At 40.8% G+C, this 16,540-nt stretch overlaps 1 protein-coding gene across 5 annotated transcripts in view; it reads right to left on the bottom strand.

Moving 5' to 3' along the window:
• Nucleotides 1–3,041: 3,041 nt before the first annotated feature.
• bmpr1aa (bone morphogenetic protein receptor, type IAa) overlaps nucleotides 3,042–16,540 on the bottom strand; it is a 270,009-nt gene continuing 256,510 nt past the window's right edge. For all 5 annotated transcript variants that reach the window (XM_041176181.1, XM_041176184.1, XM_041176182.1 and 2 more), the window contains 5 exons: nucleotides 14,221–14,413; nucleotides 12,554–12,851; nucleotides 8,902–9,077; nucleotides 7,538–7,668; nucleotides 3,042–6,275 (listed from right to left, as the gene is read on the bottom strand). In XM_041176181.1, coding sequence (XP_041032115.1) covers nucleotides 6,150–6,275; nucleotides 7,538–7,668; nucleotides 8,902–9,077; nucleotides 12,554–12,851; nucleotides 14,221–14,413 — 924 coding nt within the window. In that variant the 3' untranslated portion in view covers nucleotides 3,042–6,149. The remainder of the gene's footprint in view (nucleotides 6,276–7,537; nucleotides 7,669–8,901; nucleotides 9,078–12,553; nucleotides 12,852–14,220; nucleotides 14,414–16,540) is intronic.

Here is a 16,540-nt window from a genome sequence, read left to right as displayed (position 1 = left end):
AAACTTGGAAGTACTGTGAACTGAGAGGAGGATAGTGTTAAAACTTCAAAAGAACATGGACAGGTTTGTGGAATGGGCGGACAAGTGTGAAGCAATTCATTTTTGTAGGAAACAGGGTGAGAGGCAATATAAAATAAAAGGATACAATCCAACAGGGAGTGAAAGAGCAGAGGGACCTGGGTGTATGTGTGCACAAATCATTGAAGGTGGCAGGGCACAGGTGATGGTTAAGAGCGCAGTTAAAAAAGCATACGGGATCTGCATACACATATGGCCAACTACCGCCCCATTAGTCTACTCTCCATCATCAGTAAAGTGATGGAAGGGGCCATCAACAGTGCTATCAAGCGGCACTTGCTTAGTTTGGGTTCTGCCAGGGTCACTCAACTCCTGACCTCATTACAACCTTTGTTCAAACATGGACAAAAGAGCTGAACTCCAGAGGTGAGGTGAGCATGACTGCCCTTGACATCAAGGCAGCATTTGACCGAGTGTAGCATCAAGGAGCCCCAGCAAAAAACTGGATTCAATGGGAATCAGGGGAAAACTCTCCACTGGTTGGAGTCATACCTTGTACAAAGGAAGATGGTTTTGATTGTTGGAGGTCAATCATCTCAGTTGCAGGACATCGCTGCAGGAGTTCCTCAGGGTGGTGTCCTAGGCCCCACCATCTTCAGCTGCTTCATCAATGACCTTTCTTCCACCATAAGGTCAGAAGTGGTGATGATTGCACCATGTTCCGCCCCACTCGCAACTCCTCAGATACTGAAGCGGTCCATGTCCAAATGCAGAAAGACCTGGACAATATCCAGGCTCAGGCGGACAAGTGGCAAGTAAAATTCGTGCCACACAAATGCCAGGCAATGACCATCTCCAATAAGTGAGAATCTAACCATCACCCCATGACATTCAATGGCATTACCATCACTATCAACATCCGAGGGGCTATCATTCACCAGAAACTGAACTGGACTGGACTAGCCATATAAATGCTGTGGCTACAAGAGGTCAGAGGCTAGGAATCCTGCAGCAAGTAACTCTCCTCCTGACTCCCAAAGGCTGCCCACCATCTATAAGGCACAAGTTAGTAGTGTAGTGGAGTACTCTTCACTTACCTGGCTGAGTACAGCTCCAACAAGACTCAAGAAGCTTGACACCATTCAGGACAAAGCAGCCCACTTGATTGGCACCCCTTCCACAAACATTTACTCCCTCCACCACTGACGCACATTGACAGCAGTGTGTACCATCGACAAAATGTACTGCAGAAACTCACCAAGGCTCCTTAGGCAGCACCTTCCAAACCCATGACTCCGGGAGAATCCATGAAGTCCACACCCCGTAAAATGAATTAAAAAAATAGAATCTCAAAGCAAGGAAGTTATGATAAATTTGCGTAAAATATTGGTTCCACCTCAACCAAAGTATTGTGTCCAGTTCTGGGCACCACACTTTGGGAAGGATGTGAGGAAATTAGAGAGTGTAGAAAAGATTCATAAGAATGTTTCCAGGGATGAGTAATTTCAGTTATTTAGATACATAGGAGAAGTTGGGCTGTTCTCCTAGGAGAAGGTTGAGAAGAGGGTCTGATTGAGGTATTCAAAATCATGAGGTGTCTGGACAGAGTAGATAAGGAGAAACTGTTCCCAATGCTGGAAGCATTGAGAACCAGAGGGCACTGATTTAAGCCAATTGGCAAAGAAGCAACAGCGACATGAGGAAAGACCTTTTTTTACGCAGCAAATGGTTAGGGATTTTGAATGCATTACCTGAGAGTGCGAGGGGGGCAGGTTCAACCATGGCTTTCAAAAGAGAATTGGATTATTATCTGAAGAGAAAAACATTGCAGAGCTATAGGGAAAAGGTGGGGAAGTGGTGAATTGCTCTTGTAGAGAGTCAGTACAGAAACGACAGGCTGAATGGCTGCCTCCTCTGCTGTGACCATATTAAGATAAAATGATTCAAACTGATGGTCTGTGGTGGAAAGCAGTTGCTGTCATGGAGGGATTTAGTCCATAAATGTTCCAATTAACCAATAAATGCTTCCATTGCATTTCAGAAGAGTCAGTTGAAAAATGTTTCCATAATTTCCACCCAAGTTTATGAAATTCCACCGGCATCGACAGTAAAGTGGACATCAGGTTCAGCTCACCTGGTTTCCTCTCATTTAAACTGCAGCTCAGATAGCTAGTGTGACTAGAAGTTTGGACTAGCAAAGTTATACCATAAATCAAAAGCTTCCTTGATGAGGAAAGCAACCAGGAGAGGGGGAGAAAAACTGTAATGAATGGAAAAGGTAAGAGCAGTTAAGTGGAAAGCAGATGGAGGAGCTAAGAGTTTAGGGAGTGACAATCAGAGAACATTACAGAAAATGGCCATAATGGGGGTGGCGAGAGATGAAGAGTGGTCAGAAAGGTGATAGACTTGTGTATCTACTTAACATGTTATTTTTCCCAAATCAATCTACTCTTTCCCTGATATTTTGTTAGAAGCGTAGAGAAAAAATTTGCAGGATATTTCTTTGAGAGAAAATCAATAATGTATCTGAATAGATTGTATACAGTTGAGGTTCAATTGATTAAATGTCTTCATCATATGAAGAGCAATCTTTGTTGACTGTATCTGAAGAAAGCATAATTGGCTCATGGAGGTGAATCACCAGTATAATTGAAAGGGGAAAGATTTTCTCCAAGGATTCAATTATATATTTAATAGTTTTTAAAGGTAAGAACAAAAATTCCAAAACCAGACCAGTCATGGGCACAGAACAGCCTGGGGAATGAGAGCTAGCAAATATGCCAGTGTAAAAAAAACATCATTCATCCTTATTTTGTTACCCAGGTTTTTAAAATTTGCACACATTTTAATTCATGTTATTGAATCCACCAAATTACATGTCATATTATGGGTGTTGCAGCAAACCCTTTGGGTCTCCACTAATAACTACAGATCCTGCAGCAGTCACGTAGCACTGTGTGCCATGACCCCAGCTAAAGAACAAGCAAGGGAAGAAAAACAAATAAACACAGCCAACAGTGCAATTGTGTACTAAAATAATGTTATTTACTTAAAAGTCAGATACAGGACATAATCTGTGTACATGATGTACCTTTTGCAAAGTAATCTGTGGTAAACTTAATAAGGCACCTTTTACCAGATGCTGTACAAAATAGGTTTATAAATCAGTACACTTGGTTTAATGGTAATCATTTTACTTGCAATGACATAAGCATTCGAGTAACATTACTGCTTTAACCGTTTGTTGTCTGTCCATTTATTATGTACAAATACGCTAACTAAATGATTTCATAATACTTTGATTCATACATTTTTGTCTATGCTACAATGACACATTGATAGGGAGACGCTGGTCTGACAGGTGACAGATGGAACTCTCCCTCCTTTTTCTTTTTTAAATAAAAAAAGGCAGGCTGATTTGAGAAAAAAAGGCACAATCCTTAAAAACACTTGCTTTAAAACAAACTCCCTGACTTGCATGGTTTCCTTTGATAGGTCAGAGCATCCATAATAAATGTGAACAGGCCATTGAATTTCTCCCCCTTTCAGGTTTACAGAACCTCTTTGCACCTCCATTGCAACAATGTTGTTCTCTGTACTAACTCCTGCTCCTCTATCCACTGAATATACTTCAATGAGAGGCAGGTGATGTTTTAAGGGGATAAGTAAAAAGGATTACCTGTATACAATGTACTAAAATAACGAATGATCAGAAGGGGCAGGATGAATGCAGGAATTGGCAGCATTATTCACCATTTTTACACTGATCATTCATTATTCTATAGCAATTAAAAGGAAGATTCAACACTCTTGATGAAAATTCCCCGCAGCAAGTTCAAAATGATAAAAGCTGTTCCAATCCAACAAGAACATTACGGAAAAGGAACGTAATGATGAGACTGCAGATTTGCAAACATCCAAGTATAATGTTCTGATGACATGGTGTTTCATTTGTCTTTCACATGGGGCTTTGATATTTGTGGGAAAAAGATCCGAAATTCACCATCTCCAGTGCAGTGTATCAGGATTCATGGCCAACACATGCTAGCATGATGCAATATGTAATGCAGTAGTATTGATTGGGCAGGAGTCACAAAATCACATCTCACTGATAAACATTCAAGTTTGCTTATGGGCACTGTACCTTTCATGTTCAAAGTAAACAAGACAAACAAGAAGTGCAGATGTTTACAACTGTACGTGGTATGCAACAAAAACAATCCTATTCATATGAATGGGCCAACACTGTATCTTCCTCATTCTTCCCCGGTTGGGGAGGTTGGGGGTGGGGGGGTGGAGGGATGCGGTGGGTGGTGGCAGGGGCAAGCTTCAATCCCTACTTTGGCTATCATATTTACAGGAAAAGCTTGCAACATTTCATAGCTGTACTACACAAGATATAAACATTATGTTACATAACATCTTACAAAACTGTGGCATCTGGCCTGGCCAAGTTAGACAGCCACTATTACAGGATTATTAATCAATCCATTCATGAAGATGGTTGGAATTACTCAAATAAAATAAAATACACAAGAGTTGGCATTATGTAGCTTACAATAAACAGCATTTTGCATTACCATCACAGATTCTTGTTTCTCCCTGGAACACAGTGAAGCTGACACTCACCTTCCGACAGTCACTGTTAGTGTGAGAAACAACATTGAGCTTTAAGGAGGGTGAAGAATCAGTGGAATAGCTTTGTGGATTATGGGGATTGGCAAGATTGCTTCAATTCCTTGGCAGTGATATTTCACCCCCATGAGAATAAACACGTCCAATACCACTTACGTTGTAGTTAGTGATAACTCGATGGAATGGAATTTAAACCAAATCAATACCGGCACTCTAAATTTAAAGAATGGTAGCAGAACACATACTACATCTGCTGAAAGTCTTAAGAGATGTAGCATTTCACTTGTGCCTGTTGTATTCATGATTAATAACATTTTATATTTGTATAGGAAGAATCCTTGTAATACAAGGTCAGTAACCCTCCCACCCCAACCCTCCTGAGAAGTTAACAGAATTGCATTTCAGATACTTACCACACCACTATCACTGTACTGGCTGAAGCCTCTGCACTGCCTGACCTTCTGTGGAGAGTTTAGCCATACTGACTAAGAAATATTCTCACTCGCTCTCTTGCCCCAGAGCAATAGGCTTCCTGTGACTTAAAATGGAACTCATTGAATATTCGGACAGCAAATATTAAAAACACTTAAATTAAGACAGTCTATAACCAGAGGTTATACATAAGTACTGATAAGGACAACTGGGACACATAATTAACAGGACTAGGAGAACGGTGGTTTCTCTAATTCCTAGAAAATATACTGTTCTATAAACCTTGGCAGCAACATTGTGTTTCCAGAAGACGAGAATGAATCCCTTGATTGCCGACAGGCAATCAGAGCAGTGGAGCTAGCTGTGAACATAAAGTATTTGGGCTTGAAGAGACGAAATCTCAGCGCTGCATTTCATACCTGGCGTGCAGCAGAAGCTCACTCTGTGCAGCTAGTATTCACAAAGTTCTTGCTAATGCCCAAAACTAGCCAATTTAACAAGATTTTGAGGGTGGGGTAAAGAAATAACTGGTGCCTTCGTGGCTCACGAAGACAGGCAAAGGCAGATTTGTTCACCTGACCCCATTTACAGATAGCAGGTGAAAAGCAACTATTAACCTCCTAGCAATAGTTTTTCAAATTCATTCAGAACTGAGGCTTTCACAGAAAGCACCATCTCTTCTGGCTGTGAGACACCATTTCTAGAGTTCCCATGGTGCCAGCTAGCATCGTTCCACTACAGGCCGCAAACAGAGCATGAAAAAGTCGGCGACACATAGGAAACCCAAGGAAGTTTAAAATATTCCAACAGCATTAATTTACACAGTCTTGTTTTTCACATGATGCTGTTGTTATGAAGTATGGCATAGAGGTTCATTATTCAACGTCCTTAATCCCACACTATGCCATACATGAAATAGTTCTGAATTCTAAAGGTCATCATTAGCAGCCTATCTAGTGTGGCGTGTAGAAGAGATTGGGGTGACTGAATGTCCAGCCCTCTATCTACACACCAGAAGTTCCTGACCCTCTTTGGGCAATAATGTCAGCTGTTCAGTGGCTCAATCAGATCTTGATATCTTGTGATTCCACCATTTTGGCAAGCGTTTTCTTCACTCTTAGTGCTGTCAACCGGGAGGCAGGGTTATGAGCCCAGCATTCTGACATCAGCTTCAGGACCGCTCTTAAACACTGTAGGGGTGAAAACAAGCATGTCAGGGAAAGATAACATTGAAGAGCAGAGGCTGATTTGAAGAAACTGCAAAAAGCTTTCCTTGCAGTTCTAACATTCAGAAAAATGTTTCCTTAACAATTAAAAAAATATAAATTCTCAGTTAATTTGGAATTCCAAGTTGACTGAGGCTCACTATATTTTCCCCCAAATCTTCCCAATTAATTGTGTGCTCTATTTTGTTAGATTTTGTGGTGCTACGGACTCCTTCCTCTTCAGCTTCTGCCAGGGCCAGTCTAACTTGCCAGCAGGTGGTGCAGGAAAGCAACATGAGATAACTCATCCAGCCGCCCTTCAAGTGGAACTTACTCTTGCCCCTGCCTATTCCAGCCCTGTTCAATCAATGAGCAAATCTGTCTGACATCCTGATGCAATGTGACAGTAATCTACTCCATATTATAGTGCCAACTGGACATCCTAAGCTAGGTTATCAACCTAAATAATGATATGGGTAGGACATGGGGGCAAGACCAGGTATATGGAGTTAGGTCACAGATCATTGAATGATCTCACTGAATGAAAGAACAGGCTATTTCCATAAAATCTCTCTTCTTCTGACATCTGAGCTGATGCAACAAACTATGAAATGAAATCTAGACTAAGCCAGCATACATACCTGATACAAAAACCTGCTATTCCTTTTCACAGAAAAGAAGTGTCATCAGTACTCCACCTGAACACTGTGCAGTAGGTGGGGTGAAGCAGGCTTCACTGTATACCCAGAAAGATCTCATTCAACTATTAGCTCATCCAGACATTGGTGAATATAATGTCTTCAAGGCCCAGAAGATAAAATGGTCTTCAGCTACACACAAGCTAGATCTTTGCCAGCTTATTGGCAGGCTTGTTGCCAAGATATTAGTTACACCTCTGAGATGATAATCTATTCTCTACTTTAAAAGCTATTTGCAAGTTCAAGCTCATAATGATCATGAAATCTAAGTGTACGATAATTTTATTTTATTATAACTCTAGAAATCTAATATGAATTTCAGATTTCATCAACATTGATCTGTAAAATCTGATTTATTAAATTTCCCCTCCCGGCACATCTTTAGCTTTTAAATATAGGGATCCAATTTACGTACCAAACTTTGATAACATGGAACTCAATTCAAAGAACTGAGTGATGTATTTCAGCTGTTAACAGTGTCACTTGCACAGTCAGTCAAAAGAGCTGCAGTGTCCTTAGAGGTCACATTAAGAAGCATCAAATCCTCACCTCATCACTGTTCCACCTGTTGGAAACTGTTGGGCGAAGACATTTAACACAAGTCACTTCCCTCATATCCTCATAGGAGGGGTCATTTGGTACCATGTCATAATATGGTAACTGGTAGTCCTCTACAATGCCTGTAGGGGGAAAAATCAAGTTAAAAATCAGAAGTGGAAAATTTCCTGATGCAGTAAAATACACTGAACACCACAAGGTTCCAGGTTTGATTGCTGTTCTGTATTAGGTTAGTTAATCCCAACTCAGGGCACCAGGATGGCGGTACGATTTGCCTCAGTGACTCAAGGTTACTGGACTGCAAAAGTAATTGTGTTCTTGATTGTTATCCAGTGGCCCATATTGGAGGCTGCGGTTATGTAGATAATGGGGTGCAGACAAGATTCCTCTAAATTGTGATGTCTTCCACTGTCAAATTGCCTACTGTGACTCACTGTGTAGACTAATGCATGAAGAATGGTTAATTCACTGAGATATCATAAGGCAGCCAGTACCCTTGGGATTATACTCCAACAAGAATTAGCATCTGTAAAAAAAGGGAGGATTCATAAATGGAAAAAAATGGAGGAAGAAGCACGAGGCAACAACAGGGAAAAAAATCAAGAGAGTCTATCACAACAAACTCATGGAAAGGTGTACAGAAAATACAAGTGGTGCAACATAATTAAAGTAGTAACTCAATGATCAAGGCTGTTCATGAATTTGTCATATGTAGGTAAGTGTCTTTATATGGAATATAGGAGAGTTGAGGTTGGACAAAGTGCTTTAACTAACAAAACATTTTAAGGGAAACCTATAGGTGCTGCACCTTGTTAAGTTTCACCCAAGATATATGCCAAAATATATTATTCTTAAGACACAAACTAGATACAGATGAGAGCATTCAGAGCATCTTAACTCATCCATCTGTCTTTATCTCTGTCTGTATTTATGTATAATTATATAAATTAAAGTGTTGCATTAGTATACATTTTGTCAATCATGTATCAGATAACACATACAGCTGCAGATAAATAACAATCTTAAAAGAGGGAAAACAAACTAGTCATTTAATGCCAGCTGCTTCTAACCTGGAGCCTGATACTTTTAAGCATTTTTCAATTTGTACAGTCTCTTGCCAAACTAACCTCTGGTTAACCTGAGGCAAAGTATATTTGACATCAAGGCTTTAAGAAAGGGTATAGATCTAACTGTGCAGCAGAATAATGCATTGCACAAACATAAAACAGCTCATTATTTGCCTTGGTATGGGAGTTCCAGTTACATTTCAAGTTCTGAATGAAATCAGTTCAACTGAGAAATGCAAGTGCTATCTGAATATCTCTCATTATGTTGAAATCTGATCTGTAAAATACCTCCTGTAAGACAACGACGTGACATCTCCCATATCACTAGGCCAAAGCTGTATATATCTGCCATCAAGTAAGCCTGGAATTGGTTCTTGTTGAGGCTCTCATCTAGTACTTCAGGTGCCATGTATCGCTTGGTGCCCACTCGTGTGTTCAGTGGGATATCAACCTCATTTGTGTCACTTTGAAGAAAAGGCAATGAACAGGAATTAGGAAGGAGCATTCAAAACTAATGGAAATATCTTGAATTCATTAAGAAATTCTGATGTTTGGCAAACTAACGATTCCCCATTTCTCTTCAAGACATTGGGTAGAATTTTGCCATCCGCGAGCAGGGGGCAGGGTCCGCTCGCCGACACATAAAATGATACGGGATGACGTTGGGCGGAACCCCCGACATCATCCCGCCTCATTTAAATTTTCAGGAAGGCGGGGGCGCAGCAAAATCAGCTGTGGGCCCGCCTACCTGTCAATGGCCAATTGTGGCCATTGACAGGATCATTTAAACAATTAAAGGACCTGCCTGTCTAACCTTAAGGCTAGCGGGCAGGCCAGGAGCCCCGGTGGCAAATAGAGAAAACATGAAACCTCATCCACCGGCGGAATGAGGTTTCATGCAAGGTTTAAAAAATTTTAATAAAGTTGTAGTGTAAATTATGAACATGTCACATGAGGGGGACATGTTAGGGAATTTTTTTTTTCTATTTTTAATCTTTTTCAAAGTGGAAGCTATCTCCCTGAGGCTGCATTTTGCCTCAGGGAGATGTGCGCTCTTGCGTGCACATGCGCGAAAGAGTGCACTCTCGCTTTTGGGGAATCCACCCGCCTGGACAGGAAGCGCATAGCGCCTCTCGCCGGATGTCACGTCCAGGGCCTTAATTGGCCCGCCCACGTAAAATGGCAGTGTGGCCCGCTTCTCCGGCGGGGATCGGCTCCCCGCCCGCCGGAGATTGGGTCATGTCCACCTACCCAACAGGCAGAAAATTCTGCCCATTGATTTACTCACCTTACACCAATGGTCATGCTTCATGTGAGACTCTTGACCAGGGCTTCCCAATCTGCGGGTCACGGCCCCAGATGCAATTTTGGGGTTGCAAACTCCAACGCAGGAGCTCGAACAGAGTGCTAACAGCTGCAAGGCCCCTTTAAATCCTAGTGCTCTTTTTTCCTCAATGGTGGGCATGGCCTAATTGACTAAGCTTTGAGGCCTGATTCCTGCTCCAAAAAAGCCGATGAAAAGGTAGTTGATTTAATTTAAAAAACCCAATACTTTAAACACCACCCCCCTATCCCCACAGCTCTTGCTCCCCACTCTCACAGCTTTCCTACCCCTCTCCTGCACCTGCTCTCTCAGCTCTAACTCTCCACCTGGCTCACACTTGGGTTATGCAATTTTCAAACCTCAAAATGGAGTTTCAGTGGGAAAAAGTTCAGGGAGCCCTGGTCTAGACAGTTAGTGTTAGCCAGCCCTTGGCTTGTGACGTGTTTATACATGTGAGACATTGAGGTAAATAGATGTATCTTTCCTCTTCATTCAGGCAATCATCACTCCTGCACCTGTGCCAAAGTAATAAAAATTTCGGATGGGACCCTAGCTGAGGTCCTCCAACCCCTGCTGTCAAAATAGTTCTGCCAATGGCTAGTCCTGTGCATTAAAAAGAAATTTAAACAGAATTGTTTGGTAAATCCATAAAGTTGTTCTACAAATTTGTGAATTGAAATCCAAGAAATGCCCTGACTTCACAACAAATGATATGATCTCCAGCTCTACTTCAGGGACATTTAACCAACCAGATGGTAGCATCCCACTAACAGTTTGCTATTCATTGTACAGTTACCAAACTATCTAAGTTGGAATAAAGGATGAAAGCAACTACCCTAACTTCCTGTATCATTAAGCATAGAAACAGTGACCTCAGCGAGCACCTACGCATTGAAACCTCATGTTTGTCTCTGAATGGTGCAGCGTCATATAAAATGAAATAAAAATTTCCTGATTCAAATAAAACTGGGAAACAAACATAGGAACAGGAGTCAGCCATTCAGCACTCGGAGTCAATCAATTATATCATGGCTGCTCTGTATCTAACTCCATTTACTCACCTTGGTTTCATAACACTTAATATGCTGCCTAACAAAAATTTATCAATCTCACTTCTGAAATTTTAAATTAAAGTTAGTATCCTGTTTTCCACTACCTTACGAATAGGAAAGTGCTTTCTGACATCACCTCTCAACAGCCTAGCTCTTAATTTAAATATTATCCCCTTTGTTCTGGACTCTCACAACTTAGGAAGAAACCCTAAGGAGCCCAAGAATCATTTGGAGCTAACTGCCCAAATCAAACATGGCTGATCAAAAATGGAGGCCCGCACTTCAATGATTGCGAAACAAAATCAACAACAAAAATACAGATTTGCTTGTGAGGAACTTTGAATGGTGGGCTTAAGAACTACATACTGGTCCAAGAAAGGTCTCTCTGGGTACAGTTTTCAGGTAACTTATATGAAATAAGATTCCAATGGGCATTCTCTGATGACTTCTAGGGTCAATAGTTTATAAAAGGTTAACTTAGCAACTATATATACATGAACAGAACTGATGAAATTTGGGGTTAATCCCAATTCAACTAAATACACAAAAATAAGATGAACCCCACCTTTCTACATGGTTTGGTGGCTTGGCAGCTGACCATTCAAAAGATATTATTAGACATTTTAATGTGGACAACAAAGAACTAACTAGAAAGCCAAAAGCCATGGTTAGTGTAGCCAGTTATGGTGACTTTTACCTCTTGTGTGTAAACGTTCTATAGCAACCTGAGATAAGGGGAAATGGAGGAACGTATACAGAGACTTGGGTATCAAGGTAAAAGATAACCATCTAAATTCAAGTAATTGCTAGGAAGCTCTATGTACAGAAATCAGCATCTTGCAGCAAATGTGAGTTAAAAATGCAGGGAGGAAGAATAAATTATTATAATCATGGCAAAATTTTTTGTGGGCATACTTAAGTGTGTTATTCTCCCAAAAGCAACTAGGCTTGGAAAAATTCCTACAGTGTGTGATAAAACACTGAATAAATAGTAGCAGTCATTTTCACCCTTAAATGTTAGCTTGACTCAATTGGTAGCACTGTTGTCTCTAAGTTAGAGGACTATGGGGTTCAAGCCCCAGCACAGACTTGACCTTCTGGGCTGACAGCATATTGAAATATAGAGAGGGTTGCACTTTTAAATATGTCTCTCTTAGGAGGACATTCATGTCTGTACCATAGATGTGCAGGATACATGAGTTTTGGATCAATGTGTACAGTTCAAAATATTTTAAAATGCTATCAGGAAATTCAACATTTTCAGAGTTTTACTTGGAGTTAAGTAGGAGGATCATGCAGAGCTTAGAAGGGTGCTTCTAACCATTCAAAATAGGGTTACAGGAAGATAAACATGCTGCATGCAGATCTAATGTGGGGCTTAATCACAACAAAAGAGCTGGGTGGGAATGATTTTATAATTCTTTGTATGCTATAAGATATTGTGTATGTGGTGTGTATCTTGGCTTCATGTAAAATAATACCTTTATTATTTCAACCCAGTCCCCAAGGTTACAATCGCTACTAACAAAATATTTGCTTTTAGATTCAGGATGTCATGCATTACCTGTTGAATTTCACAGTTAGGCCCAAGTCAGCAATGCTACAGGTTCCATTCTTTTTCACCAAGATGTTTTTGCTTTTTAAATCACGATGTGCAATAGCAGGCTTGCCTTGCGTGCCGTAAATTTCTGTGTGGAGATGACAGAGTCCGCTAGCAGCAGAGTAGGCCAACTTCAGCAGGGCTTTGGTATCAAGCACAGTGCACTTCAGGTAGTCATACAGTGAGCCATTCTCATGGTAATCTGTAATGAGATACAACCACGTCGACGAGCCTTTGCCTTCAATGTCTGCAGCAATAAATCCTATTCAAAATAAAATGGAAAAACACAAAGTTTAGCGCTTGACATATCATGATAGAACTAAGCGTATGTCACCATATTCAAGTTGAAGAGTAAATGCAAGCTGCCGTACATTGAGAGTAAAGGAGGAAAGGAGGAAAAAGATGTCTAATTAGAAATGGGGAGAAAAAGGATAGAAGAGTAAATATACTGCTATTAAACAAGAACAGCAAATCAACTGGAATGGAAAAAGTTACTTATAATGTTTTAACAAATATTTCATAACTGTACATGAATAGGAACATTCATGTCATGAATAAAGTCTTCTCTGCTGATCAAACTCCACACAAGTATCCATTACCAGAACCTATTACAGACATTTAAAACACATTAATATTGCCTTGGATCGTTTCCGTGCACTTGGCAGCAGCATGAGATGATCCCACCCTTCTTCCACATCTGGTTAGAGGCATTGTTGTGCCTGCTGAAGCTGACGGTCATAGGCCATCGTATTCCAGCAGGCACTATCAAATCAGTTTGTGCCACTCTCTCTCCCGAGTTTGTGTTGCTCTCAGTCCCTCTTACTTGCTCCCCATTGATCCCTCAAGACACAAGCGTTTCCAGATGATTTACACTGGCCCCTACGCTGTCATCCTCACAACCGATAATGACACTCTGTTTTTGCATAACGAGACCAGGAGGGCTCGGACAACACAGCTCATTTGCAAAGCACGAAGGCTGGGGTGCCGTGCATACAGGACCACTCCTTCAAAGTTGCCAGCAGCAACACTGAGGATACCAATTGCCCATTCAGATAAACTCCCACCTAAAGTGGGAGGGTTTGGAACCCTAATCACAATTGGTAGAAAGAGGTAGCAGTGCTAGGATTTGGTCTGTTGAAGAGAGAAGTTCAGCACAACTGATACAGGTTCTCATAACCACCCTATATGCTTCTTAAGATCGTTATCAAAATCATGGATCCATGACTTTTCTGATATAGGTAGAGTAGGATGTAACTGTTGTTGATTAAAGCAATTTCATTCTTGAGCATGACAGGTCATCTTTGATGTGATTACTAAAAAGCTGGTCTCCTTTGCCGGTATCAGGAAGTGATAAGGTAAGGAAAATCAAGTATACAGATGATGGGAGATTATAGCAGGAAACAAAGTGGAAGGAGTGATGGCAAGAAAGAAAATGCTTTAAGAAAACAAACCAAGCATTTCACGTTCAGTGCAGAGCAACTCTTACCTGAGCAGCAAATTCCTATAACAATCTCAGAAAAGCATGACAGCCAGTGAGAAATGATGGCACATAGATCAAATCTCCTCTCTAGCTTTCCAATAATGTTAACCTGCTTCTGATGTATACTGATTAGATTACTGGTATAGCTCACCTAGTATACTTTCGTGTCTCATCAGCACTGTCTGGTAGATCTCAGTCTCACGGAACCAGCTGGCTTCCTCCGCAGAAGGGAACACCTTTACTGCCACCTTCTCACCACGCCATTTCCCCATCCATACCTCACCATAGCGCCCTTTACCCACTAGTCGAACCATTTGAATCTGTTTTGCAATTGTACGTTGCACCTATGGAGGATTGGTGTGGGGGGGGGGGAAGAGAGGAAGAAAACAGGAGTTTATTATTGCCAACATACTAGCAAAAGTCAAGAATTCAAAATAATGTTCAAAGTAATGGTTTGTTAATCTCTGCAAAATATGAGGACTGTACCAGATATTGACAAGCAGCAGCAGCACTGGGCATACAAGCAGAGCTCAGTACACAGCAGTGTGCAATCTTAGATTCACTTTGTTTATGAATTGTAAAAAATCAGAATATAAATAATCTAGCATGGTTAATCATTTAGGGGAAGAGGAAGAGAAGGAAGGGAAGGATAATGTGGTAGTTGTAGGGGATTCAATAATTAGGGGGCAGGTAGTATCCTTTGTAAGCAGGATCGAGAATCCTAGATGGCATATTGCCTTCCTGAAGGATATCCTGAAGTGTCTTGAAAGGATATTGCAGAGGAAGCAGAAGATTCTATTGCTGGGACTCATGTTGGGATCAATTAAGTATGGAAGTTTAGGCAAGCAGTCCTGCTTGGACAGTGCCAGGAACTTGGAGCTAAATTAAAGAACACGGTCCTAAGGCTCATCATCTATGTACTATTACTTGAGCCACAAACAAACTTGCAATAGTGATAAGCAGATTAGGGAGGTTAGTGCATGACTGAAGGAGTGGTGTGGGAAAGAGGGATTTCATTGCATGGGACACTGGCATAGGTGGGAACACAGTACGATCAGGATGGATTGCATGTGAACTGGGCTTGAACCAGAGTTCTAGCATAAGAAATGAATAGGGCAGTCACAAGTGCTTTACTTTAAACTAATAAGTGGGAGGACGGCGGAATGGGGAAGAAGGAAAAGAGTGGCTTAGCTGGAAAAAGTAAAATAAAGAGTACAATTTTTTTTTAAAAAAAGATAGTGGAGTAACAGTTAAAAATTATGCTTTAGGCACCATAGAGAAAAGGAAAATTAAAAAAGTAAAATAATTAAACCAGGAAAGAGAAATAAGAAACATGTGAGTAAAACAGTAGAGCAAAAGCACAGGTTATGATGCACAGCCCAAATAAGTGTTCTTTATACAAATGCATGATGAAGTCATTTCAATGATAAGAGAAAATATGATGGGAGGTAAGCAGACATTGGCAACTTCATGGGTAGAACTATGAAACAAAAAAGGGTTTAGGACTGTTGTGGAAGTTTTGTATAGGCCTCCAGTAGCAGCTGTGAGATGGTAGACTGTATAAATGCAGAGCTCAGACAAACCTGTAACAAAGGCAAAGTAATTTTAATGGGGGATATTAACTCTCATTATCGAATGGGGTAAGCAGACTGGATTTCTTGACTGTGTCTGGGATAGTTTTCTGCAGCAATTTGTCCTAGAAACAAGGATTCAATGCCATCTTAGATTTAACAATGCTAAAGGGTCAGATTTAAACACTTGCTTGGTAGAACTGAACTTGAATATTGCTGCAAAGAGACATGTTGCTGAGGCTTTTCATAGTTCTCTCACCAGAACAAATGCAAGAGTTCGTTCTCTCACCAGAACAAATGCAAGAATGCCAACTTTCAAACTTTCACAACAATTTATACTAAAGAGAAAAGGGTCCTAATTGGTTGGCAAGACACGAGTTGCTTAATTACTTGGTCGTAAAACGTCATGTATGAAGTTCAGTGCAGGTGTGATACCAGGAACACAGGCCATATGTACATTAATGCAGGTCGCTTCTACCAAGCGAAAATGAGCCACATTATGAGCTTGATTGATTATCCTACATTGGTTGTTAGTGTAGCAATTAGCGCACTCAGGATTGTTTAACAGGTGTTGCCTAATCATGGAATCACATCTAACAGACATTTTGTTTTGAGTATTGCAAGTGCAGACTGGTTAAGTATGGTCTGTACTCTCTTACAAATAAGAGAGTTTCTTCGGTTATTTGTAAGAGAGTACAGACCATACTTAACCAGCCTGCACTTGCAATACTCAAAACAAAATGTCTGTTAGATGTGATTCCATGATTAGGCAACACCTGTTAAACAATCCTGAGTGCGCTAATTGCTACACTAACAACCAATGTAGGATAATCAATCAAGCTCGTAATGTGGCTCATTTACGCTTGGTAGAAGCAACCTGCATTAATGTACATGGAGCTG

This window comes from Carcharodon carcharias, chromosome 28, assembly GCF_017639515.1.
Source record: "Carcharodon carcharias isolate sCarCar2 chromosome 28, sCarCar2.pri, whole genome shotgun sequence".
NCBI classification, from domain to species: Eukaryota; Metazoa; Chordata; class Chondrichthyes; order Lamniformes; family Lamnidae; genus Carcharodon; species Carcharodon carcharias.
This window is presented reverse-complemented; position numbering and strand designations above follow the sequence as displayed.